This window comes from Bipolaris maydis, assembly GCF_028858645.1.
Source record: "Bipolaris maydis strain C4 unplaced genomic scaffold PSV08scaffold_3, whole genome shotgun sequence".
Taxonomy (NCBI): Eukaryota; Fungi; Ascomycota; class Dothideomycetes; order Pleosporales; family Pleosporaceae; genus Bipolaris; species Bipolaris maydis.
The window spans coordinates 624,879-650,871 of NW_027093859.1; the positions used below are offsets into that span (position 1 = coordinate 624,879).

At 52.8% G+C, this 25,993-nt stretch overlaps 7 protein-coding genes across 7 annotated transcripts; 3 read left to right on the top strand and 4 right to left on the bottom strand.

Annotated features, from left to right (window-relative positions):
• Positions 1-49: 49 nt before the first annotated feature.
• PSV08DRAFT_359756 (60S ribosomal protein eL31) lies at positions 50-1,079 on the top strand. The gene is made up of 4 exons (XM_014221335.2): positions 50-104; positions 248-357; positions 519-593; positions 701-1,079. Exons 2-4 carry the CDS (start codon positions 250-252, stop codon positions 905-907), a joined length of 390 nt encoding a protein of 129 aa, XP_014076810.1. The 5' UTR covers positions 50-104; positions 248-249; the 3' UTR covers positions 908-1,079.
• A 1,682-nt stretch (positions 1,080-2,761) lies between these two features.
• On the top strand, positions 2,762-3,560 carry PSV08DRAFT_273522 (uncharacterized protein). Its single transcript, XM_014221336.2, has 2 exons — positions 2,762-2,990; positions 3,064-3,560. Exons 1-2 carry the CDS (start codon positions 2,908-2,910, stop codon positions 3,482-3,484), a joined length of 504 nt encoding a protein of 167 aa, XP_014076811.1. The 5' UTR covers positions 2,762-2,907; the 3' UTR covers positions 3,485-3,560.
• Positions 3,561-3,810: 250 nt separating this feature from the next.
• On the bottom strand, positions 3,811-4,667 carry PSV08DRAFT_348357 (uncharacterized protein; the record flags this gene model as incomplete). Its single annotated transcript, XM_014221337.1, has 3 exons — positions 3,811-3,885; positions 4,057-4,221; positions 4,413-4,667. The coding sequence occupies 3 exons, from the start codon at positions 4,665-4,667 to the stop codon at positions 3,811-3,813; spliced, it is 495 nt and encodes a 164-aa protein (XP_014076812.1).
• A 608-nt stretch (positions 4,668-5,275) lies between these two features.
• PSV08DRAFT_407810 (e3 ubiquitin-protein ligase nedd4) lies at positions 5,276-16,201 on the bottom strand (the record flags this gene model as incomplete). The annotated part of the gene is made up of 20 exons (XM_066093785.1): positions 5,276-5,783; positions 5,837-6,232; positions 6,289-6,426; positions 6,486-7,995; positions 8,045-8,178; positions 8,213-8,426; positions 8,516-9,127; positions 9,975-10,166; positions 10,247-11,436; positions 11,512-11,727; positions 12,603-12,802; positions 12,851-13,017; positions 13,070-13,093; positions 13,133-13,170; positions 13,204-15,305; positions 15,432-15,479; positions 15,542-15,682; positions 15,730-15,780; positions 15,835-15,954; positions 16,013-16,201. The coding sequence occupies 20 exons, from the start codon at positions 16,199-16,201 to the stop codon at positions 5,684-5,686; spliced, it is 7,782 nt and encodes a 2,593-aa protein (XP_065949542.1). The 3' UTR covers positions 5,276-5,683.
• Positions 16,202-17,106: 905 nt separating this feature from the next.
• Positions 17,107-22,047, bottom strand: PSV08DRAFT_385844 (CRM1 C terminal-domain-containing protein; the record flags this gene model as incomplete). Its single annotated transcript, XM_066093452.1, has 7 exons — positions 17,107-17,755; positions 17,803-18,356; positions 18,439-20,615; positions 20,663-20,734; positions 20,797-20,869; positions 21,027-21,073; positions 22,023-22,047. The coding sequence occupies 7 exons, from the start codon at positions 22,045-22,047 to the stop codon at positions 17,518-17,520; spliced, it is 3,186 nt and encodes a 1,061-aa protein (XP_065949543.1). The 3' UTR covers positions 17,107-17,517.
• Positions 22,001-23,805, top strand: PSV08DRAFT_29112 (uncharacterized protein). The gene is made up of 5 exons (XM_066092590.1): positions 22,001-22,138; positions 22,203-22,621; positions 22,676-23,058; positions 23,125-23,260; positions 23,323-23,805. The coding sequence occupies exons 2-5, from the start codon at positions 22,292-22,294 to the stop codon at positions 23,662-23,664; spliced, it is 1,191 nt and encodes a 396-aa protein (XP_065949544.1). The 5' UTR covers positions 22,001-22,138; positions 22,203-22,291; the 3' UTR covers positions 23,665-23,805.
• Positions 23,646-25,438, bottom strand: PSV08DRAFT_217378 (aminotransferase). The gene has a single exon (XM_014221344.2). It carries the CDS (start codon positions 25,288-25,290, stop codon positions 23,947-23,949), a length of 1,344 nt encoding a protein of 447 aa, XP_014076819.1. The 5' UTR covers positions 25,291-25,438; the 3' UTR covers positions 23,646-23,946.
• Between the last annotated feature and the right edge of the window lie 555 nt (positions 25,439-25,993).

Genomic DNA, 25,993 nt, shown 5'->3' on the forward strand with positions numbered 1-25,993 from the left:
CTAGGTAAGCGACCACAGCGATTTTCGTGGTTCTGAAATTCCGAATTCTACGCCTCACCTCGCATCCTCAACGTCGACTAACCCCACAGCGAGACCCTCTGTCCGTACGTACCACAATATTCCCATGAGTTTTGTTCTGCCTGTGGATTTTCGGCATTGCTGCTACAGCGCGCGCTGTAGCAGCTGCGGAATCGCAGCTCTGGCAAAGGCTATGCGAGGACCCAATGCTAACGTGATCTCTGTATAGAAATGGCTCCCACCACCAAGTCCGCCGGCAAGAAGTCTGCCGGAAAGACCGGCCGCAGCGCGATCGCTGACGTCGTCGCCCGCGAATACACGATCCACCTCCACAAGCGCGTATGTTGATTCAGTTTAGTGAAGTCCACAGATGGTCTCGCACAAGCTTGGATGGGCGCTCAGTCGGGTCGATGACACAGAACTGAGTGGCCATGCTCGCGCATGCAGGCATCGGGCGGAAGACTGAAGGCGAACATTAGGCTAATAGATTGGGGATATAGGTCCATGGCGTAAGCTTCAAGAAGAGGGCCCCCAGGGCTGTCAAGGAGATCCGTGCTTTTGCTAAGCAGGCTATGGTACGTGGGCACCGAATCTAGTCGGAGGGCAATGTCTGGTGACTGCTGGCATGGCCTCTGCTGGGACATTTTGTGGGATATGGAAGTGGATGCTAATGCTGTATTAGGGCACCAACGATGTCCGCCTTGACCCTCAGCTCAACAAGAAGGTCTGGGAGTCTGGTATCAAGGGCGTCCCATTCCGCCTCCGTGTCCGCATCTCGCGTAAGCGTAACGACGAGGAGGGCGCCAAGGAGAAGCTCTACTCCTATGTCCAGGCCGTCAACGTCAAGGATCCCAAGGGTCTGCACACCCAGGTTGTTGAGGATGCTTAGATGGAATTGCTAAGGGTGGGAATGTAAGATGTGCATATCAAAAGCATGGCGTTCCGGCGGGATATGCTGAGTAGCTACTCATGGATATGTAGAGCGAAAAGCTGGTGAAATGATACCTCAATGACAGATCATGCCCCGCCACGTTTGATGGTTCAACAAAGTTGGATTTTGACCCAATTGAAGCCTTTGCCCAGGTTTTGTTTGACGCGTGATGTGTAGTGTTGGAGTGAAGTTGTGGTGCATGTGGAGATGATAGGTTTTGGGTTGCTACTGCTAACTACCAAGCGCTGTGCAGTAAGTAGTGGGCAATGGAAAGACGGAAGCGAGGGTGTTGACATGGAGGTGCAAGTGTCAGGTGGCGACTCTTTGGCCATTGCCTCGTGGTCAATAATACTGTTTGGTACGCAGTATGTGTACGGGTCGTGCAGGTGAGGCGAAAGAGGAGGTACCATGGATGGTGAAGGAGGGTAGAAAGTCACATGGGGATCTAAGCAGTGGTGTGATGTGTGCAGGAGGCGGTTGCGCTTGTGTTTGTTGTTGATATTTGTCATTTTAAATGTAACTACTTGTTAGACGACTCAAGTATATCAACAGCGAACATCACTGCTGACCTCGGCTGAGGCGCGAAAAACTGGGGGGCACAAGATGACCATGGCGTTTTGTTGCAATCTCCATGGTAGTTTAGCACCAGCACCAGCACCAGCCGCTGGTCCACCTGTGCAAGAGCGGCAGTGGGCCCTTGTACAGCATGTGCTTGTCGATCGGCTGGACATTGTAGTCAGTCGTGTAGTGTAAATAGTAGTTTGTCGGCCCAGGCCGAGAGATGACATGGATGAGGGCAAGCAGAAATGAGGAGAAGGGCTGGCGTGCTGTCTACTGGTGATCCGAGGGCAACCGATCGGCGCGTTGGTTGTGTGGAGAAATCGAACCGAGATTCGTCGTGTCTGGTGATGCTATAGACGAGACGCGACAAGGTGGCCGTCGCCATGGGAGCCATTGGCCTACTATAGCTTTTGCTTGGCAGTTGTTTGCCACCCCTGTTGCAGCAACGGCTCACCCCAGCCAGACACCCTGTGCTCATCATACTTACACACACCAATTACAGCCCGTCTCACCAAGCGAGGCCAGCCGCCAGATGCTGGTCGCAGCCGCAGCCAGGTGTTTGCACGACAAACCAGCCTCGTCCTTGCCCACTCTCTTCAACACGACATGAACGCGGCCACAGACTGCACTCCTCGATCCATGTATACACAGCCACCGATACAACGGCTTTTTCGAGTCCCTGGGTCATCAGTTCACCCCACATATTTCTAGTGCTGCATTAGCACGCGGTGCCCTTGTGATAGAAGCGAGTATTGGATAGGAGGCGACAACGTCCATGCGGCAAGGGAAAGGGCCTCTTGGTGCATTGAAAATCCCTAATTTTGGGGGTTTGCAGCCGACGCCCTAGGCCGATAGAGTGCCAGGTAGGCTCCGACGGCGCCTCCGCCAATCTCTACCGCGTTAGCTCGCCTGACATGGCGCAGGGAAAGTGCTGGGAATGCACTGTTGTTTCTAGCATCGCACTAGTTCCGGCGAGGGCAAAAGGGTGGGCTTCACGGGTATTGGATGTGCGCGCGTGAATGGGCAAAGACAGGAAAAGGAAGGGGAAAAAAAGGAGCTAAAGCCAAGGTGCATGCACATGTCGTGTTCGTGCGCTGTCGACCGAAGAGGTCTGGTCTGAGAGTCTCTCGCCGTGCCGGGGGGGTTGGCGCCAGAGCATATGTTTAAATGTCTCCCCCAGACGGCCCTCCCGCCTGGTTATCCCCCCTCCCCTCGTTGCTGCTCCGTCGTTGTCGTCGTCTCACCAAAAAAAATTAACCTAATACCCCATCATTCGCTCGGGGTTCCTCTCGCTTTTTACAACTTTATAATACTCTTTTAATCAACACAGGCGTCGCTGTTTCCGCGTTTCCTCCCGACCCTGCAACCTTTACGTTCGAGTCGAATAAAACATCAAGATGCGTTTCTCCACCGCCGTTGCCGTTGCGCTCTCTGCGTCCGTCAGCCTTGTCGCTGCCCAGGACAAGTGCGATGCTCAAAAGTACGTCAATCTGGCCCCATACGCGTCATGGCTCCCAGACAAAAGACGAACCCAGACTAACCTCCCCAATCAGCATCGTCGACACGTGCGTTGCCGGCTACCAGTCGCGCATCGACGCCTGCAACAAGAAGGGCAATGACTTCATCTGCCTGTGCGACGTCTACCGTGACGTCCTCGTCTGCTACAACAACTGCCCCGACTCGCCCGACAGGCCCCCGGTTGAGAACACCGTCACCTCGTACTGCAATGCTGCCGAGCCCCTGCGCGCCGCTGCTTCCAGCTCCATGGCTTCCGTTGCTAGCGTAGCCGCTACACAGTCCCACGCCTCGGCTACCAAGACCAGCGAGCCTACTGCTACTGGCTCTAGCTCCGGTTCGGCCAGCTCTACTTCCCCAACTGCCCCTGCTTTCTCTGGTGCTTCTGGTGCCGACAAGAACAGCATCAAGGCTGGTGCTGCTCTTCTTGCCCTCGTCGGTGCTGCCGGACTTTTGTAAGAAGTGAGTGAGAGGTCAGAGTTTGAGAGGGGGTGACGTTTGTGGGTTGGAAGTGTGGATAGGATCAATTTCAATCAGGGAGAAGCATTTGCTACGCCTGTTGGATCACTGTTTTTTTCCCTGGTCTTTTGCCGTGTCTTTCTTGCTTGTGATTCTTGTGCATTACATTTTTGAGCCTTGCGTGAAACAGATATCACTCTCTTTTTTTTTTTAACAAAGTAAATCTATTCTGTGCCTCATCACAAAAGCAGACCTGCGCAGAGCAACTGATAATAAGTATCCTGACCCCATATATCAAGTCATCCATGTCATATGTCCTCTCTTGTTTACTCTTTGATCCTCCCATCCTTGACCATCTCCCTAATAGCATCAATACTCGAATCCACCGCCTTTTTCGCCATCTACATCACAACGGTTAGCTTGTTGCACTTTCCCCACAAAAGGTCACCCGGTTCTCCGCATCTTCCCCCTGCTCTTCCTCTTAGGTAATTCTCCAGCCCTCCAACCCTCCACCCAAAAAAAAGTTATTTTTTAAAAAAAGAAAGAGAAAAGTAAAAAGAAAGTAAACTCACCCCCTTGAGCTTCGCCAACTCCTTCTCTGCCTCTTCGGTCCCTTCCTGCACATTAGGCAACCGAAACTCAAACACATACGTCATATGCAGATCCTCGACCTCGCCCGATGCACCATCAGAAATGATATTGCGAATATGAGTTCCATCTTCTTGTTCGAAATCGACCTAAAAACCCACACAGACACACATCATCTCTCATTAGCCCGTCATGTCCCCTTGCATCAAACACCCAGGATACAAGGTGAAAGAAAAGACGAGATGATATATAAAGAAGAGAAAAGAGGATGATGATGATAATGATAAAGAAAGGGGGAGAGAGGAATGAATTATAAGAGAGAAAAAAAAAATACACGTACCCAAGTCGGCCAAAACCCCCTCACTACCTCGCGAGCTGTATCTTTCGGTCCCATGCCCTTTTTAAACACAACGTCACGCGTCACCACGCCATCTGCGCTCTCCTCGAGCACCGTGCACCTCTCAATCACGGGCACGAATTCCTGTGCAAACCGGATTTTGCGCTGGAGGCCAGCCCAGAGTTGGGCTTGCGTAAGGACCGGTGTGGCGCCCGCTGGGTTGATTCGCGAGGTATGCGCGAGGTTGAAGTTGACCATTTTTCTTTTCTTTTCTTTATTTCTTTTCTCCTTCTTTTGTAGAGTTTCTTTGACTGTATATGTAGAATCTTGGTGGGGTAAGCACCTTTTTTTTTTTTTTTGTTGTTCTTGATATTGCGAGTGTTGATCGTTTCTTTGAAGTTGGGGGAGGGGTGGCGGGGGAAATAGATTAGCAGGAGAAGATCCTGTTATGGAGGTGGAGGTGGACGACGATGATGATGATGAGAAATAGCAACAATGAACATGGATGATGCAACAACTATATACCTGCATTTCAACTCCTCACATCACCACCACCTCCCCGCCTCTCCCCCCCCCCCCCCCCCCCCCCGAGTTGCCGAAGCGCGAAGATAGATAAGCAAAGACCCATGAGCTAAGCAAGGCGTTTCGATCCTTTCCATTCTTCGGCTCCACACAAATGCCGTCCGAAAATATGCATGCCCCAGCTTGATTTTGGATCTTGCTTACACAACCCCTCGCTGTTAAGATGTTACCGAATGGCGCCCCCCCGCAACTCCATGTTTGTCATACACGTACACACAAACACAATATCCATGCATAAAGTGACTAGTTTTCTACCGCCAGAGAGGGGAATTGGACAATGTACAAAAAAAAAGTCTTTTTTTCCGTCAACAATAATCGTTATTCTTCATATTGACCACGCGCTCGGTGTTACCAAAAAAACAATAAAAAGCGCTACCCTTCCCTCGTCCCATCTCAAAACATCCCCAAAAACGCCCATGGAGCACTTGCATGTCCTCGCAAGCCTACGACATATCCTCCCTCCCCTACAATGCAGTAAAGCGAGCCAGGTCAAATAAAGTGCGGAAAGCTGAAGAGCATCATATACGATCCAAAGAGCGCCCATTTTTTTTCTTACTCGCCAGACTAATTGAAGCTCTTTTTTGGATTTCGCGTATTTTGTACATTGGCATAGAAGCCAACAGAGGTCTCCCCCGAACCAAGGACCGCCATGGCGGTTCATGCGCAATATCCCAATGAGAAATGTGTGGTTTTTACTCCTGACCAAAGCCAACGGTTTCTTCAACAGCAATGGTGAGTTTCTGGTTGAGTGCCTCATATGTCTTGTACGGTGGTAGATCGAGACGGTTGAAACTGTTAATCTGGTTAGCTCCTGTCATGTTGCAATGTTTGCCCAATCGACATACCATGTGTGAGACTTTGGCAGTTGGTTTGGCTCGCCAGCCTTCTCGATTGTAAACCTTCTCGGGCCATCACTACCCTGCAAATCCTTGAATCCGTTGACGGGAATACGCGATGTACCCGTGGCGAACTGCAGCAGACGAGACTTTTGTTCCGCGTCCCAGCTGCGAATGCACTTCCAGAAATTTTGGATAACTTCGTCATTCTCGGTGTAACCACGGTAGTCGGTGTGCTTCTTCCAGTCATCCACGTCGATGTCTGCTATACCACCGATAAGCAACTCGAGTTCACGTTCGTCGAAGACGTTGACGAGGTCGGCCGGGATCAGCTCGTGGAAACCAGTGATGAAGGCCTGGAATTGTTCCTCGACGCGCTTTTGGATACGCCATTCTGTGATCAGTCTAGTGTGGTGGTCAGCATCTTTATCTAGCAAAAAGTTCAATCAGGGTCCACATACTCGACGTATTCGTGCTTGTTCTCGTTCGTGACCTCGATATTTTCACCTCCAGGCTTTAGCTCAATGCTGACGGTCTCACCAAAGCGCTCGTCGTCAGTTGAGAATGTCAGTTCCAAGGCGTCTGTAATGTCATTGTTCCTGTTATCCCGTTAGTCTCGAATCATTGCCAAGTAAAAACTAAAAATTGCAAGACTTACAGCATCCACTCCAAGTTACGATGGAAATCGGCATCTACACCCTCCATATCCTGTAGTGAAACCTTCTTCTTAAGGATCATCTTGTAGAACGCTCCAATGAAGAAGGCATCTAGGAAACGGCGGTGGAAGATGGCCAAACCCACGACACGACCAATAAACTTGAAGTAGTTCAAGTGCTCAGGGTTGATACCGGAGTGCGGGTTGATCTGGAGAGTGTAGTTGTCATGTGCAGAATATTCAAACAAACAATAGAAGGGATTAAACATCTCATGGGAGAGCAAGAAGAAGAATTCTCGAGAAAGACCTCCGTAATCAAGACCGTCTTCACCATCGAACTTGATCATCAGTCTCTTCTTGAGGTCGGCAGCGCTCTGCCGCATGATCTCGTGGTAGGAATCCTCGAAAATATGCGATCGGCGCACCTTGACGTGACATTGACCACTAACAATGCGGAGCGCTGGCTGCGACCTGAAGTAGATGAGCTTGCGACGGAAATCGCGCTTGTACTGAGGCACATTCTGATCCAGCGAAGAAGGTAACCTTGGGTCGTCCCATGTAGTAGTCTTTGTGTTGTGGTCCACAAAGTACACTCTTGCTGTGTTGGTGAGACGCATTTCCCACCCTGAAGGCAGTGGGCCAAGCTGGGAAACGGGCTGCTGCTGAATGGTGCTGCCGTTGGCAGCCTGACCGCCATACATGCGGATGTATTGTTGTCGGCGAGGATCCACCCATGTTGTCGTTCGCGTGTTGTGATCAACAAAGTATGGTCGGCCTTCGGGGGTATGACGCTGCTCCCAACCAGACGGAAGCTCTCCTGTACCAGCAGTGGTTGCTCCCGTTGCCATCATGCTCGCGGCATTCGCTGCCGAGCCGCTGGGCGGTGATGGCTGGCGCTCAGTCAGGGTCGGTGAGTTGGCGCCTGTTCGGTCCTCTGGCAACATGCGGTTCTGATGTCGCATGCGCTCCTGCTGCGTCTGCGCTGCTACATCCCGGCGCTGGTCTGCCTCGTTGAAACCCGCGCCTGGTCTGATCCATGTAGTTTGCCTGGTGTTGTGGTCGACGTAATATGTTCGTCCCAAATGATCTTCACGGCGCTCCCAACCATTCGGTAGTCTTCCTTGCGCATCCTCGAAAGCGCTGTATGCGGCACCGGCACTGTTGCGAGCTGGAGGCGCTCCGTTGGGTGCAGGCCCAGGCCCCGCAGGTGGACCGGCCGGTGCACCCGCCGGAGGGGCTTGGCTCTGACGCTGGGGAGCAGCTTGACTGGCGGCCGAGGCTCGATTGCCTGGATACACATCGGGAGGATGGAGGTTCGAAGTCGAGTGCTGTGGGGTAGAGGCAGCGCCGGGGATGGCGCCGTTGGTGGATGGGTGCGGGGAGGCATTCGGGCGGGTACCATGATGGGTTCCTTGGCTGATGGGCGTAGATAGATTAGTAGACAGATTAAGAATGAGCTTGCCATGGACGACCATGTTATCGTTGGACTTTTTGAGATCGCGTGTGAGCATCTCTGGATTCGAGTTAGCAGGTGCGCTCAGTGCCGAAAGGTCCCATCCTACCGTCTCCGCCAGCGTCAAGATCTATTACCGACCCGATGCGGACGTTGATGACACCCAGGAAGCCCTGGTCCTTCTTCTTGAACTTCTTCTGGTCAAATATTTGAACCGCCAGGACGCTTTCTTCGTTCACTCTCCTATCCCGTATGTTAGTGTCGAGCGAAAGCGTACGAGGGGGTGTGGTTGTGGCGGGGGAGGCGTGTGACGTACATGTCGAAGCTCTCATTCCAGTAGGGGTTCAGCGTCTTCTTGATGACGCTCGTGGTGCGCGTCTGCTCGCCATTGATGGTGGCTACGGCGAAGGGGTCGGGAAATCCTGTGGGACATGCATCAGCGACGCGACCAAGGCCGAGTAGGTGAGGGCATACGTACGGAACACATCGCGCTTGTAGAGTCCATCAGCGGCGATGACTGCATAGTGTTAGCGTCCAGCAAAGCCTGGAGGTGGGCGTGTCGTCGGGCCAGAGGTAAGACGTACTGGTGATGCGCAGGTTGGGCTGGCCTGCGCCGTCCATGATGCTGGTGATGCGCAGTGATGCAGCGCAGGATCAAGGCACAAGGAGCAGCAGGACACGGGGCGAAGGCGTTGCGAGGGGAGGGGCGCGGCTCTCAGAGCTCGCAGAGGTGAAAAGAGAGAGAAGGGGGGGGGGGGGGGGTGGGGGTTTGGTGTGGTGGTGATGTTTCGCCTTGGTTGGCTCGCTGGGGGTGACGAGGGTGGTGGTGGTGCTGGAGGAGGCTGTGCGTAAGGAACCGGCCGTGCGCCGCTGCAAAGGCAAATGCGACTGGCTTGAGGGTCGTGCCCGGAGCAGATCGGGCGACGGTGCGAGAGTAAGGGCTTATTCAGGGTTGTGTAATTGGGTGTGTGTGGCTCTGCGAGGGCAGCAGGAGCAGGCAGTAGTCGGTGGATGGTCGGCGGAGAGTGTGCCTGGCCTCGCTCGTGGCGGCTGGCGTGATGTTGGGCTTTGCTGCTGCTGCTGCTGCTAAGGGCAAGGGCTGCGATGGCCGGAAGGTGCCTTGGAGTAGGCTTGGCGCTTGCCCCGCAGACACGCCGGCCGATGCGAACTGGTGGTGACGGGAGGGCCAATGCTACTTACCCACGCTCACGATACAGACAGACGGCGAGGCAGAGCAGTGCTGCACCGGGCCAACATGCCCCCGTCTGCTTCAGTAGTGTACCACCGCCAGCCCGCCAGCACTGCGCTCCCCCTCGGGCACCATCTGTGCGTGGGCTGTCAAGTTTCTGCTCGCTCCCAAGATGCATCGTGTCGATGATGTCAAACCCAGGCCATGGCAGGCCCAGCGCCCACCAACCCGTCTACGGCATCCATGGCCCCAGATTGACCGCAGTGCTGCGCGGCCATGTCCTGCATGTCACCGCTTTGCTGCTCCAGCCGTGTCCAACCCGCTGTCGACGGCCTCTTGGTACGCCTCAGCTCTTGTTTCGCGGTGCTGGGCGCTGCTCCGTCCCAGCACACGCCTCGTCGGCATGGGATCAGATGACGGCTGCCTCAAACGCATTGCAGACAAGTCGTCCAAGCACCCCCAGAGCCCGTCTGTCCTTTGCATTGGGATTCGCCGGCCACTGCTCATGCGCCACACCCAGCCCACACCCGCCACCGCCACCGCCACATCGCCCCTCTACTATCCGCGCCTTCCGCCTTATCGTCCCACACTCGGACTCGGACTTGCTGATAGCCCGCCGCCAGCTCAACAATACCACACATCCTGACACGCACCAAACAAACAAAACAATCAACAATGCATTCAGTACCTGTTAACCCCCCCAAGCCCCAATGCTCGCCAGACTCCTCGCTGTTGATGCACCTCTATTTTTTGTACATGGCCAGTGTACCCTACTCCCGGAAACTATCCCCAATCTCCATTTTCCTCATACCTAGCAACGCCCTAACCTTGAGATATGTCTCGTACCCACTAAGCTGCATCTCCACCCTCATGTACCTCGTCCATGCCGCCAACCAGTACAAAAAGTTGGTGGGCCACAGGATAGATCCCCCGAGCTTGTCCAAGCACTCCTCATATACCGTGCGAGATGCGTACCGAGCAAGAATAAGAAACGTGCGCACCGGTCCCTGGCGCGTGTGCAAGCCCTCGTCAAGCGAGCGTGCTAAATGTCAACCGTCAGAAGACTCTTCAGAAAAAACCCCCCCCCGTGTCGTGATGCAAATGCAAATGCAAAAAACTTACTCAAATCGTTCGTCTTGAGAATAAGCAGAATGACTCTCGGCACTTGGCCCAGCAGTTCAATCAGATTCTCAATCAGCCCTTCTCCCAACGCATCTCCAATCACCTTCTTCTCCTCGCTTGTCCTCGATGTCATGACACCCCCACCCCCATTCTCCTTCTTTGCCAGTACCGTGTAATCACGACCCGTAATGGCCGATGCAAAAAGCGGAAAATGTTCATCCTTGATACCCGCGACTTCATATGCATATTTCCGCATACCCGCCTCATCCGCGTCCAGCACCGCGAGCCAGAGCTTCGCATAGCTGCGTCGTATCGGCATAGGGATATCGCGATACAATCCGTGGTCGTAGAGAATAACGTCGAAGTTCTTCTTGCCGCCTCGCGCAGGGTTGTGCCGAATAGCAATGTTTCCACCGTGGGGATCGCAGTGCAGCGGTGCGTCCTTGCCGAAAATCATCTCGTTGAATATACGTGCCAGTGCCGCGGACACCTCATCCCTATCAATGCCATGCTCATCCAGGCTCTTGAGATCGTCGGTCCGGAATCCAGACACGTATTCCATGACCAGCAGCCGTCGCTTGGCCCAGAGCACCTCGGGTATGATGACTGGTACGTCGCGGACGTGCGAAAAGTACTCGCGTGCTCGCATGGCGTTCTTGCCTTCGAGCGTGAAATCCAGCTCTTTGGGCAGAGATTGCTCCATCTCGTCGGATAGCCATGTGAGATCGTACTCGGGGAACCAGCGCTTAAGCGTGGCAAAGGAGAAACTCGTCAGCGCCAGATCGAGCCTGGCCCATTCGTCCAACGCAGGATGCTGCACTTTGACTGCCACTTTTTGCCCCGTCTCACGCACTGTAGCCCGATGTACTTGCGCCAGTGACGCGGCGCCAATCGGCCGCTCCTCAAACTCAGAAAAAAAGTCAAATAGCTCCAGACCCGTGTCTTGCCGGCACATTTCCTGTATCGATTCGAACGACGAGACTGGGCACTGGTCTTGTAGCGGGATAAACGTATCACACCATTCGTTGGGGAGGAGATAGTTCATGCTGCTGAGATGTTGGCCCAGCTTGACGAATATCGACCCGTTCTTCTCCAGAGTGCGAAGCGTGCGTTTGGCGCATCGAAGATGGCACGCCTTGAGTTGTTCATTGTAATCTGGCTCGTCGTCGCGCTTGAGTACATGGCGGTAGCTGTGCAGAAAAGAGTGGCATTAGCTACCGATTTTTTGGGGTCCCATAGAGGTTACCGCATTCCATGGAACATACTCTCTTATGTTCAGTACCAGCGTCGAAACTACCCGGTAACTCCTCTGCGCAGCTACGTAGACGTGTCTGGCATCTTCATTGAAGGTCACGGCTGCTGTGCCAATGACGAGTCCGCTTCCTATCAAGACCAGTTGTCTCCGTCTCTTACTGCTCTTTGCATTCCTCCCCACAGCTTTGGCAGTAGCATTCGCAGCCGTACTTTCACTTGCAAATGCCCTCTGCGCGCCAATGCCTCCCGCAAAACCATTGTGTCCATCACGCGTGCCCCGTTGTTGCCATAGACTTTGCCGTTGCGGGATTCTCGTCGTCGTCGTCCGTCGTTGTGATTGTATACAAGCTCGGCACGTCCACGTCCTGCGGAGCAATGGACTCGAAAAAGCGCTAAAAGTCGACATCATGTGCGCATGGCCGGCGCCGTGGGCAGCATGGCAGGTGGAGTGGCGTTCAAATTGAGAAAAACATCAAGAAAAAAGCTCAACCGCCTCACGGCAACCCATCCGCTTCCAGCCACAATGTCGTTCGGTCGACATTTTTCCATTGAGACGTAGCGCCGAATCAGAACGCCGCAGACGCAAAGACCCCCGGTCGGCCTTGCAGCTTGCGGCGACCATCCACACTACCGAACTGCAGCTTGCCTGCATCTGCACCCTCGCACCACACCACACCACATCACATCACGCATGCACACATGCGTACTACTGCACAGTACATACGTACCTACAACCCCATACACTCCCTCCCCGCATATTTGAGCACATGACCGCTTCGCAATGTACGTAGTAAAACACTCAAGTCAAACGTTATACAACTAGCCCTCCTCCCAAAGAGTCCACCATTAGCCTTTTGGCTCTAAACGGGTATAGCCGCCTCTACTCCGAGTATCAGCCCGCTATTCAAACGCCAAGAACACTTGTCTACCGTCTTTGTCACCCCGCCATCGTCAAGTTAGTAATTCGTCGTTATTTCGTACGTTTCGTCGTGAAACGGGCCCCAGACACTAATTCAGCACAAGCATACTGCCGAGATTCACTCGGCAGTCCCTTGTCTGCCCCCTTTCCCCACAAAGCCCTTTACCACATATCCTTGTTCACATGTCAATCGTTTCGTTAAAGCAGAGCACACCGTTTCCCTTCAGATATCCGTCAACTCCCTCGGGTGTGGTTTGCCGGCGTGGATTTGCGACATGTAGGTTTCCAGGCTGCCCGACGTTTTCGGCGGGGGAATCCGTGATGTCTGTTACGAGAACGAGGCCGGCCGTCTTTATCGACTCGATCAGTGCAGGGGCAAGCGACTAGATACTGTCAGCTGTCGAACTTGTCTTCCATGACAAAATACTCACCAGCAGACGAGAACTGCATATCAAACCCATGAAATTGTTGTCTCTTGCAATTTGCACTGCCTCCTTTACAGATATTCTTGTGCGACCGCTGCTCAGGACAATGTGCGTACTTCCCGAAGGCGATCGAGAGCTGTCTGCGCCGAGCTCGTTGCAAAGGAGAACTGGGTCTATACCAAGATTAGCAGCCGCCATGCAGACACTTCTTGACTAAACACTTACAATTGGGTTGCTTCCAGTTAATCACTGTACAGATATCCTGATTAAAGGAGCTAAAGAGCACACTCCTCAGTGTACTGTCAATCTCGCCTGCGCCCTGCTCTCTCAATTGGCGTGCGTGTTCGAAAACGACAGACAATATCTTGTCTGCAAAAGTGTTCATGTCAAGTGTTGGCCCTAGCTTGAGGCGTTCCTCTTCGAGTTTGGACGGGAACAGGACGTGCAACTCAACATGGATGTGAGCTGGAAGTGCTGCCAAGGCTTCCTTCAGGGTGATGAATGAAGATGCCATGACCTGGTAGATGTTGGGTATATCCTCTGGGCTAGCATTACTGAGCTCACTGGCAAGCTGATCTGCAGTTGTGGCGGTTTGCTGAGCACCAATAGCAGCAAATTGTGCATGTGTGAGGATGTTAACCGGAACTTCAAGGCCATGGTGGTTGACTTTCCACTGTGGATGCAGTACCGGTATACCGTCGGCAGTCAGTTGAACGAACAATCGGACATACTCACCAGATAGGCTTGAACCTGTGATGAGAGTATGAGGCTGCGAATCGAGCTGGCTCGTGGCCTTCCAGTATGTGGCAAAATGAGTAATCTCCAGTGGGATACCGTGGAAGGGCTTGACAACTTGAAAGTCAAAAGTAACTCTGCCAATTGCGCGAAGCCTGGGGTCGAAAAGCTCAAGATGCCATCGTCCTGTGCCTTTGGAACGCTCCGTAAACACCTTCGAGGAAGCTACACTGCGTGCAATGACCTTTGATCCTATCGTAGGGTATACATCAAAGTCGATGGAGAAAGTATCCAGGTTCTCGATTTGGAATGAAATGACTTTGAACTCATCTTGTATAGGTAACAGGATGTTGCGTGGTATGAGGTCGGAGCTTTTTGACGAGATTGTCAGTCTTGCGGCTGGGTATTTGGACTCGTCATAGAAGCGGATCGCATCTTTGCCAATCTTCTCGAAATTGATAACAACAAATGTCTTGGTGTCTAGGAAGTTGTGTCCATATCTCCGGAATGGGATGATGGGAGGGGGCAGGATAAACTCGGGGATGCCGTCAGGGTCGCCCTCAATATCCATCGCTGTAGGCATCGAGCTCGACAGTTGTGATGGGATCTGCGGAGAGGCTTGTTTCTGTGTCATCAATCCAACACCACGCCCTACAGAAGCAAGTAGTGTCATGCACTCAATGTGACCTTCCCATGTTGCGTAGTACATGGCAGACAGGCCCTTCTCGTCCACAATGTCCACATCGACTCCGCATTGCAGTAATGTCTGCAGACATTCTACATGTCCTTCACTTGCCGCGTGGAACAGAGGCGTCCATTGGTAGAGTTTGTCTGTTTGGTTGAGATCCGCACCATATCTCTGTAGCAGGAGAAGCGCCTGTGGTGTCTTTCCCGACCTTGCCACCAAGTGTTGTGGAAACAGTCCCTCTGCATCTGGTAGCATCTCGGCAGATCTCTTTAGAAGAAGCTCCAGGATCTCTAGCGACGCAAATTGGCATGCGAGGTTGAGTGGCACATGTTCTCCGGGTCCCAGGCGAGTAAGATCGGCGCCTCGTGATAGGAGAATCTCTACACAGGCAAGCTTCGAATGCACGATTGCATGAATCAGTGGTGTAAAACTGTCTTGGTCGCGAAAGTTTACCGTATCCGGGGCGGTGCTGATGAGTTCTTGGACCAGCTCGACATAACCATGCATGCAGGCATAGTGCAGTGGTATCCTGCCGTACACGTCCGTCGCATGAGCATCTACATTGCTTGCAAGGCCAAGTCTGAGCACCCCAATGCGTCCGCTGATTGAAGCTTTGTGGAGACAATTCCGCTCATTGATTTCGTCTTCTTGTGCAAGATTCACAAGGTTTGAATCAAGAAGGATTTTCAGCGTAGATTCTGGCGCTTCTGCGACTGTGCTCAGGAATGCCCTTGAAATTTGCTCGCGCGCGTCAGGAAGTGTGGCTAGGCGAGCAAGACATTCTTGAGTCTTGCCTTGGTTACCGGTGTTGATGGCCTGAACGAATTGGTTATCGAGCTCGATCTTGACGTCGAATGCAGGTTCCGAGAGGCGTGCTTCAGCTGCAGGATGAGGTGCTTGCACCCCCTCACCTTCGGCCCAACCAGAGAAATCAAAAAGCGCCTGAGTAGCTTGATCAGAAAGTGTGCTGATAACTTCTCGGTTGAAGCATGGTTGGACTTCGACGGCGCGCGCAAGGTACAGCTGTTTTTCTCTCGACTATTACTGACGTCAACCAGCGCCCAAAAGTCTATGTAGTTTGGCGACAGACCTTTGATGTTTTGTCCCACTAAGAAGAGTTAGCAAAGTCAGGTCATCGGCGTTGAGAAACAAGGTACAGCACACCTTTTTGAGGATTTTGGAGAAGGCAGTTTCGTTCACTTCGACAAATTGCTAGAGTCAGGTCAGTTTCGGCAAAAAAAAACCCCCCTTACAAATGCACGTGAGCCAATCACCTCGAGTTTGTTGAGATCCATGCTAAACTGTTTTAGTCCCTCCTCTAGAGCAACATAACGCGAAGATGTCTTTGAGACAGATTGCGGATGCTGCTGCATCACTCTTTTCTTGTCCAGAAGGGTGGTCAAGCGTAGACGTAACTGCAAGCATGGTGAGCAGATGTCGATGCACAATCTGTGCGACGTACCTCTGCCTCTTTTTGCAAGTAAAAGGTATTGACCTTTTCGAGTTCACGTTCCTGTTGCCATTGTCAAAATTTGACCTAGCAATTGCAAGAACCAACATGGCCTACCACTCTGAAGAAGAATGTGGCCTTGTTTGCCTGTAATGAGGTCTGAGGATCGAGCAAATCATGATTGCTTCCTTCGCTCAGTGGTGGTATGACTGGAGTGGCGCTGAGTTTCTTGATAAGCTACACAAAGCCCTATCAGCTACCATGTTGTGGAAAGAAGGGCAAAAAGTAGAAGGACCTTCTTGAGCGCTTTGTAGTCGACAAAGCTAGCGGCATATTCTGGGATTTCCAGTTGCCTTTTCTGTATGTGCTTTCCGAACTTCCTGGTGAAACGTGCAGAGTCAGTGGTGTCTTCCTTGGATGCTAGGCTTGTTGACGAGGCCTTTTTGTTCAAGACCACCATAGGGCGGGGTTGGAGGGTGTCCATACGAGGGGGAAGACGTACATTGTGCTAACAGTGAGTGAAAAACCGGCGACTGTGTTCTCGAAGCCTCACGGCAATGCGCGTATGATGCACAGGCAATGGATGCTGGTCCAGATGGCGCGGTACAGATCTGACCATACAGGTTGTGCCGAGACAAGCGTGTGGTCGTGCAACAAACGGCTATTCGGCGGTGGGGCCTGAAAACAAGGACAAATTGAGCTGAGGGTCAGTGGTGACAGCCCTGGCAGTGGCCGTGCGTAGTGTGGTCAAGCAAGTTGGCAAAGTGAAGTCATTCGGGATGCGGCTGTTGACAGCCTGCAGAGAAACGAATCAGTCCAGAGATGGTTCTAATCGGGCAAGTATTGGCAGGTGCCGAGCAGGGAGCCGGGCGTTCAGCGAGGAGCCGGCGGCTTGTTCTTAGAGGGCCACGAGACGAGGTTGAGCATACGCTGGCAGAAGATCCAAAGAGGCCATGTCGTTCACACGACAGGTGGTGTATTGGCGAATCAAAGGGCGTATAGCCGCCACGAGGTTGGACAAGTGCTCGCGCACTGTCGAGGGCGTTGCTCTGCCAGGGGCCCGAATTCGGTTGTTCTGCCGAATGGTAGCGCCCTCATCCGGTTACGTAAGGGCAGGTGCTGCCACTCTTTGGCTCAGACAGGCATCTCAACCGCCTCCCACATCACCGAGGCATGCACAGCGCTCCAGCCCGACCCGCGGAAAAGCAAAACAAAAGGGACCCTCGTCTCTGCCATGCTGCGTCATCACGTCGCCGAATGGTCAAGGCGCACTACACTGCTTGTGTACATGTACAGCTGCACAGTGGGACGGCCCGGCTGCACGGTCAAACGCGCATACGCAGCAGCCGCCAGACAGGCATCGGGGAAATCATTGTCGCACGTACTTAACCATGTTTCTTCTTCACTTTCGAGACGACGTTGCCTTGCACGCCACCTGCAACGTCCCGTCTCCTTTTCTTTTTTTTATCTGTAATCCAAGCCACGCTACCTCCAGGCCAGCCATGTGTCCATGCATCAAACGAACAAATGAAAGGTCTATAGGGTATTAGACCACAACGATCCCATTCCTGCTTGCCCGAAACTCTGACGGTGCATCAAATTGCATGCTTCGCATCCAACCCAACATCATCACCGCCACTTTTTGCGTCCTCCACAGTTTACCCCTACAGTCGCTCACAATCCATACATGTCCCATCCATCCAGGTCATTCGAGCGCTTACTGCTTGCAGACTCGTCGGGAGCGCCTTGAGCGTCGTAGGGCGTACGTGTAGCCACGTTTGCTTCCAATTCGACGTCAAGTCACAATTCGTCATCGTCCATCTCCGACGGCTTCAGCAGACCGCCGACCTTCATGGCACGCTCACGCTCCTGCTCCTTGGCCGTCTTGGCCGCTTGCTCGCGTTCTTCGGCGTAGAGCTCGGCATTGTCCCCAGAGAACTCCTTCAAAGAAATCAAAAAGTCTCGGAGGATGACCTTGAACCGGTTCAGGTCCGAGTTGGTGGCAAACAATCCGTCAATGAACGATGCGATTTGGGCACTAGCACATGTTAGTAGATGCTGCAACAAACAACAAGAGCAACGTACGTCTGCAGGTTGGGGAAGGCTGTTGCCAGCAGGTTGCCAACAAAGTTTCGCAAGAATTCTCGGTTTGGTGTACCTGCTGGTGCCATATCCGGTGATGTGTAGATTGGGCCTTGAAGCTTGTCCGAGTCGACAAGCCAGAACAACTTGGCCAACAACATTGACTGTGACTTGAAACCAGCCTTGTGGTCGCTGTCGGTGACAACAAAGAAGACATCTTGGAGGATGGTGGTGAAGAACGTTTGGAAGAAAGCGTTGCAAGTCTGCTGGTCGGTTTCGGCCATGTTGGAAATGAGCTCAAAGCACATAGAGAGACCTGCGCTTTCAACCTCGCGGTTGTCGTGTTTACTGGCCCACATGCACGAGTCGATGACAAACTTGAAGGATCGTGCATCCAGGCGCAACAGAGCTGGGAAACAGCGGAGGTTAATGGTTCGCAGGAGCTTGAAAAACTCGACGCGGTGCTCGGGATACTCTGAGAAGTCCTTGTTGATCATGTCCAATGTGCACTCGAAAACACTGTCCATAATGTTGATGATTTGGTCCTCCATCATGCCCTGTGACATTTGTTAGCATAGAGCTGGGCGGTAGCTGAGCGAGTCCGACCATGTGCTTGCTCAGGTTGGGTCTCCAACGTACATGTAGTTTGTTAATAATGGTTGTCATTACGTTCAGCACTTCTGCTTCACGAGCGTCGGGGACGTTGTTCTTGTAGTCGATCAAGACGGCTTCCAAGAGCTTCGGCACAATGTTGTTGTGAATCATCTCCAGATCGTCGGCTTTCTCGACATATGTATTGATGAGCTTGAGGATTTCCTTCTTGATTGTGCGTAGCCCGCGCACCTTGGGCATTTTGGTCGCAATGTTGCCCTCCCGCTGAACTGCTTCATCAATGAGCTGTGAGCTTGCACGGTACATTGTCAGCATGTCGAAGTATATCCGGCCAATTTGTGGGTAAAAGTAGGATCCAATAGACCCACATGCTGCAACGTTAGTCTTCATGATGTTTCCAACAATCTTGATGACCTCGGAATCCTGGAGGCAGGCAGGGTTCTGGTTAGCTTGGGCAATGATGTTATCCCAAGCCGAATTTGGCAGAGCCATCAAGTCGGCAATGAGGCGCTCCTGCATGCTCTTCTGTCCTTGTGCGCTGATCATGTAACCACAGGCCTCGTAGAAGGTGTGGACCTGTTGAGGCGAAAGGTCTGCGGTAATCTTCCTCAGGTTGCGAACAATCTCGTCAATGAATGGCTCCGTCTCGCCAGGCTGGAGAGCGACAAAATGTCTACGGCACTTGTTTGCAATCTTGATGAAGGTGTCGCAAGCCATGTCTTGGACACCCTCGTGGGTCTCGTGCATGAATTCGAACAGCTTGTTGACCACAGTCTTGAGGAATTTCCAGTGAGCCTTGAGGAATCGGGGATATTGGCCAACAATGTACATGATGTTACTGGCGACGACAGCCTTGTTGTCCTTTCCTCGCTTCATTTCAGTCAATCCTAAGAGATCCTTGATAACAGTGACCAAGAAACGCTTTTCAGTTTCCTCGTTCATGGCACCGGAGATGGAACCAATAGCCCAGCAGAGGGTGTTGCAGTTGGCCCATGACCATTCTGAACCGTCGACTTGACGGGCCAGCTTCTCTGACATGATCTGCTCGGTGTCGTTAACATCCAAATGGGTAAGGAAGACGAGACATTCTCTCGTAGATTTGTACAGCTGAATCGTGTCGCTCTCCTTGACGAATTCACGGACAATTTCGCCCTCGTCGTTCTCGACGATAAGAACCTCCTCGGGCCTGACCATCTTTTCAATCATGACTGTTCGGAGGTTGGAAAGAATCTCGGTGTACTTGTTCTTCCTCAGAGGGTAGTTTGCCAATTCGCGGGCTCCATTTCCAGGGATGCCCATGTTCAGAAGGGGGTTCATGTCGGTGATTGGGAGTGCTTGCATTTCATCATACAGCTCCGAGACAAGTTTGGTCCAGTACTCCAAGCAGATCTTGAAGACCTCACGATCATCAATCTGACTAATACGAATGAGGTAAAAGTGTCCGTGGGTGAGGAAGTCCCTGTTCATTAGATTCTCAATGACACTCAGGTGCATTGTGAAAAAGTTGGTGAGGAACAGGGCGAGATTCAGTACGAACTCCTGGTCTCTGCTATTGCTGGAAGAGTATGTGCTCTTCAAGTCAAGTGAAAGTGGAATAATCTTGGAAATAGCTGTCAATGTCTCGGTGAACATGGAAACGAGCTTATCGTCGTAGGCCGGCTCTGTGTGAAGACCGGCAATCTCGGTGAGACACTTCAGCGTAATGTTGCGGAAGTCTGGCACTTCGAGGAAGCGACTTCGCAGCGTCTCGATCAGACTTTGGCCGCTGGGTGGCGTCTCAAAGATATATCCCAAGGGAATCCAGTTGAGGAAGCGCAGTAGCGTTTCCAAAGTTGCCTTGATGAGCGAGGCCTCGGTGGCTGTGCGAAGGACCTCTGAGCAGAGTTGGTAGATGGCGGTAAACTCGTCGCACATGCTCTGCTTGAGTTCTCGTCGTTTGGCCGAAGTCATTTGCTCCTCCGAGTAGTCAAAGACCTCTTCGGAGAGTAGGCGCAGAATGACCATGTTGTTCTCGCATATTCCCAGGCTACTATGGCATGACGATATGATTTCGTTGATAAAGGTGGGCCAGTTGTGGGGCCATTCCTGCTTCAAAACCGAGACGAGGACGAGGTTGAGCTTGTTGAGGAGGGTGCGCTCGGCGCGGCGAGTGTCGTCGTTGTTGGAGAGCTGAATAATAAAGTTGACAATGAAGTTGCGGATGCCTGGTTTGGTCAGCCTAGTGGCAGGAAGAAGATTTTCTCAGTCATACCTTGACATTGGTCGCGGGGCAGCACCTTCCATCTGGTCATGATGACATTGTCGAGGACTTGGAGACCCAGATCTACCCTCTTGGTTAGCGCCGTGGCTCACTAGTCTTGCATCGCAACCTTTGTCTTCACTCACACTTGGTCTGTGGATACTGCGCATCGGAAAGGATCTTGTCGACCAGAAGCCACGCATCGGGGTTTTCCTTGAACTATGCCGAAGTCAGCTGGGCCAGCTCATGCAGCGTGGGCGGAAATGAGGAAGCCTACCTGGTTCAGCGTAGCTTGAGCTTGTTTTTGCTGCGAGGAAGAATGTGTTAGCTGTGTTCAAGGGCATGCTGGGTAGCCCAAGGGGATGAGGGGGCATACTGTGTCACCGCGGCCCTCGTAGAAGGCGCGCACTGTGGCGTCGAGCTCTTCAATTGACAGAGACATAGCGGGCTGCAGCGCGGCGGGAAAAGCTCCCAATCAGCCTGGAGGCGTCGTCTGTAGTGCCAACAAGCTTGACCAGCGGCTCTGCTTCAGTCGGGGCGGCGAGATGTGCGCGTCGGGCGTAGGCAACAGGCGAGCGCGCAGAGGGTGGTTGGATTGCAGAAGTTGTGTCTATGGGCGAAGGTGGGGCACAAGGGCCAAAGGGAGATTGTGCGGGCAGGCTGGCGGAGCGGGGGCGGGCAAGTTTGTGCTGGCGGACGGGCGGGTTGGCAGAGCAAGAGGCTGTCGAGCTGCTCGTACAAACAAGAGGCTTTGGGCGCTGACGTCGCAGAAGTAGAAGAGGCACGGGTTGCGCGGTGAAGTCGCGTTTGTCAACCTGAACCTGGAACTACCCGTGCCGAGAGACAAGAGCACACACCACACCAGCGCTAGCAACTCCACTCTTGCATCTGCGATCTGCTCCTCCCCTGCTCTTTGCTCGCTCCCACTGTGCATTTACTCATTCACCACCATCCCGCCCTCCTCGCGCCCTCGACTGGAGCCTCCCGTCTCACGCTGCCGACCCGTGCTGTCGTCTGCAGATTCCTCCTTGACTGCCCCGCCAAGCCATTGGAAAATGCCTTGAACACGGGAACAGCCTTACTACTAGCACTCGGGTTACATGCCTAACCCAACCGAAGCGAATCCTTTGATTCACAAGGTGTCCATAGCACAGCAGAGTGCATGTGTATATCCATCCGTATGTTCAGGCGCAGTGCGCGCATCACGCTTTTGGCAAGGGCTCTCCTTGCATAACGCCTCTCGCCACACGACATTCCGGTTCAGCTCCCCGCATTTTCCATGGCCCCATACATGGCCAATCTGCCTTTCCCCATGCCTCGTGTGCCGCCAAAGCTGAATCCTCTTGCATCTGCATTTAAACTCAAGACGCACCCGTCATCTGGCGACATGCAGCCATGCTGGGATCCACCTACTTGGACTACTTTCTCCGTCCCCACGACCTGAACCATGTTTCTACTGACCTGCATCATCTACTGCCACAGTGTGCGGTTAGTCAAAACCCACCACTCATAACCACCTTTGCAGGCACAGTGTCCTGACCTCACTAGATAGACTGCTTAGCATCCACCCTCGAGACGCTGTCGGTGTGCTCTCCTAACAATGTCACATGCTTCTGTACCAATCAACATGTCGCCCATAGCATGCATGCGTGTGCCGATAGAACATGTACCATCAAACAAGCCCTCAATGCACTCAACATCACCGCAATCATGTGTCAAAGGCCCGTTCGCAATCACTCAGTCCAACCCTTGGCCGTTGCAAGCGTGAGCGGAAGTATTGCTACGATTTCAGTTGTGCTGCGCTCCCTGGAGGCAGTCCTCAATCGCTCCTTCCATTGGGATGACGCCTGTTCTCTTGGCGCTGGATTGACCTTGATCCCCATGAACGCTATACAGCTATGCATCGCGTCTGCGGGTCTGGGCCGGGATGCGTGGACGTTGCCCTTTGACGACATCACCTACATACACAAAGTAAGCTGGCCACACACGACATAGTCTCTCGAACCCCCTCACTGACATAGACAGCTGGAATGGCTCGGGAAATTCTTCTACTGGCCCACAACCGCCCTTGCGAGACTGGCGTTGCTATTCATGTACCTCCGCGTACTTCCCCAAAGAAACACAAGGACCTACGCTTGTACCGGCATGGCCCTCACAGTTATATATTGGATCATCTTCCAATTCAGCATGGCCTTCTTTTGCAAACCCATTTCTCTGGCATGGACGGGCTGGGATGGTGAGCACAAAGGCTCATGCTGGGATATCAATCATCTCGTACTGTCCGCTGCCGGTGCCGCAGTTTTCTTGGATCTTCTTATTGCACTTATACCAGTCCCTGCCCTGAATCAACAATCGATGACTCTAAGAAGGAAACTGGAGGTGCTTACCATGTTCACTGTTGGCATATTGTAAGTAGGCTTGTCTAGATGGCTTTTCTTAAACTATGAACGCTAACAATACATTTCGTACTATAGCATCCTTGTTGTTTCATGTCTACGAATAAGATCTATCATTAACTACGCTGAGTCGCTGAATCCCACCTGGGATAATACGCCAGCCAACTACTGGAGTGTCTTGGAAGCCAACACCAGTGTATTCTGTGTTTGCATGGTTAGTAGAAAGAGATCATCTCATGTTCTAAAATTTGCCGTGCTAAAGTTTTGCAACCATAGCCTACACTGCGTCACCTAATCGCTCACCGACTGCCCTTGTTCAACACCAATCATCCACGCAATACAACCCCCGAGAACGGCGATGGTATTGAATACCCATGGGAACGCACAACGGCGCCCAGCGAGCAGAGTCTAAGACGATCCAAGGACACAAGCCCTGGTATGGACGAAGCGGTTATGTCAGGATACCATCGAGCAGAAGAAGTTGAGCTAGTCGAACTTTGCGAAGGGCCCATGGGGGAGCACGTCTTGCTGAGACGGGGGATCAATGATACAAACAACATGGTGGAAAGAAGTACGCGGCAAGTGCCAGCAATGCCAAGTTTTGAGGATGATGACTGAATTCTATGATATCTTTGCATATGTAAATTCTTCTTCTACAGACGCTTCTACGGAAAACGTATTTGTAACGTATAATATATGTACGCGAGTCGCTCCGTCGCTTTTTGAACTGTAAATTTGAAATATGAAAAAAAAGAAAAGGAAAATGCTTTGCACAAATTGAACCTCCGCCCCAGACTTAACATGAACGCCTCGCTTGTATGCACATCATGATGCCAAACGTCTTTTCATCACCATCGCCATCTCTTGCAGAAAAGAAAAGAAAAGAAAAAGAGGAACATCCTACTCTTCATCAATGATACGGCCCCACTCATGGCTCTCCATGCCATCACATCCCCACATGATACCCTTGAGCGAGCTCTTGAAAAACTCGGCATATGCCCCAGAGTTGCCCTTGGCCATGGGCACATCCATGTCCTTTCCACGGAAGTGAATCTGGCTGATGGGCGCAACAAACCAGGCCGTACCTGCAGCGAACGCCTCGACGAGACGACCCTCCTTGGCCGCCTCTTCAATCTCAAAGATGTTAAACTTGCGCTCGACAACCTCAAGCGCCTCAAGGTCCTGTGGTGCATCAGCCGTAAGCTTTGCACGAGCAAGCTCCAAAATCGACCTCCTCGTCACACCATCCAGCACAATCCTCTCGTTCAAGTCCGCAGTAACAAGCTGGAGCTTGCCTTCCTTCGTCCTCCACACGACAAAAAAGTTGCTAGCCCCAGCCTCGGTAATAGTACAGTCTTGACCAAACAGCCACAGAATCTGGTGGTAACCGCGCTTCCGGGCTTCGCCCTGTGCTACGAGCGAAGGACCGTAGTTGGCTCCTACTTTGGCGTATCCAAAACCGCCGGGCCACGCACGGCACATGTCGTCTTGGGAGGCGAGGAGCTTGATGCCGCCGCTCATGTCGCCCATGGGGGCAAAGCAGCACAGGATGATGAAGAGTAAGGCTTCCTTGGGGCGTTCAACGCCGAGCGCGGGGTCCGAAGCAATCATCGTGGGGCGGATATATAAGAATTGACCCGGGCGGTCCTTGGGGAGCCAGCGCTTGCCGTCTGTAGCGCAGAGCTTGACGATGAGCTTGAGAAGCTCCTGCGGGTCAAAGGCAGGCAGCGCAATGCGGTTTGTGGACATGAGCATGCGGCGGCAGTTTAGGTCTGGGCGGAAGAGACGGAGCTTGCCGTCGTGGCCGCGGTAGAGCTTCATGCCTTCGAAGCATTCGGTTGCGTAGTGCAGGCATGAGGCGGTGGGTGCGAGGGATAGTGGGCCGTAGGGTTGGAGGGTGGGTGCTTCCCAGCCGGACTCGACGGTCCATTTGGCTTGTACCATGTGGTCGGTGCACACCTTTTGGCTGGCCATCTCTGCCGATCCTACAGCGGGGACTGAGCGGGGTGTGTTGGTGTATGTGCAGGTGATCTTGGAAGCGTCGAGCTCCGCGAGAGGTGCTTCTACGACATCCTGAGTCTTGGATACCAGCTCATTTGGTGGTGTGGCAGTGATGGAGTTTGTGAGAGATGAGGAGTTGATTTGTCCCGGGGCGTTCTTGAGAAGCGCCGACTTGATTCCCTCTTGTGTGAGGTCGGTGACGTTCTCGTTCTGGTTCGGGGGCGTTACGGCGATGGGTGCCATGGTTGCTGTTTTGCTTTGTTTTCTTTTTTATCCCAGTCAGGTTGTGGCTCAACAAGAGTTCGAGTGTCAATGGCTGGCGAAGCAGCAGTACCACAATCGGTGATTGGGAGATTGAGGGAGGGGGGGAGGGGAAAGGTTAGTCAAGTACAAAGAACGGAAAACAAGGTACCCAAGCCAGCCTCTTATACAAGAGGAATGAAAAATTTCGACCAAGAGTCACACTTCCCCATCACACGGACGGGACCGAGCCCACCTACCTGTTGGATCCATCGACGTGATGTCCGCCCAGCCGTGCACCCACTACCGCGGCGGTCTAGTGTCCTTTTTCTTACATACGGATGCCATGGCCATGATATAAGGTTCCACTTCCGGCGGAGCCCCAAGTCGATAACAAACTTTTTTTTCTAGTCGCCGCCTCTTTGCCGCTGCCATTAAACATGGTCTCGTCTTGAATTTGCCATTGCTGCAACATAGCCGTGTCATTGTTCTCCGCACGGTGCCGGCATACGCGTCTTTCAGAAGCCGGTGTGGTGTCTGCTAGCGTACCTGACTACGTTAGATGCGGTGTTGTTGGTAGGGCGTGTGCCGAGCCTGTGGTATCCAGGCCCACCGCTCCCGTACCTGCCGCTAGTATCCGGCCAGGCTTCCTATTGACGAGGACTCATCCCAAGCCTCAGCAATGCGACATCGGACTCGGCTCCAT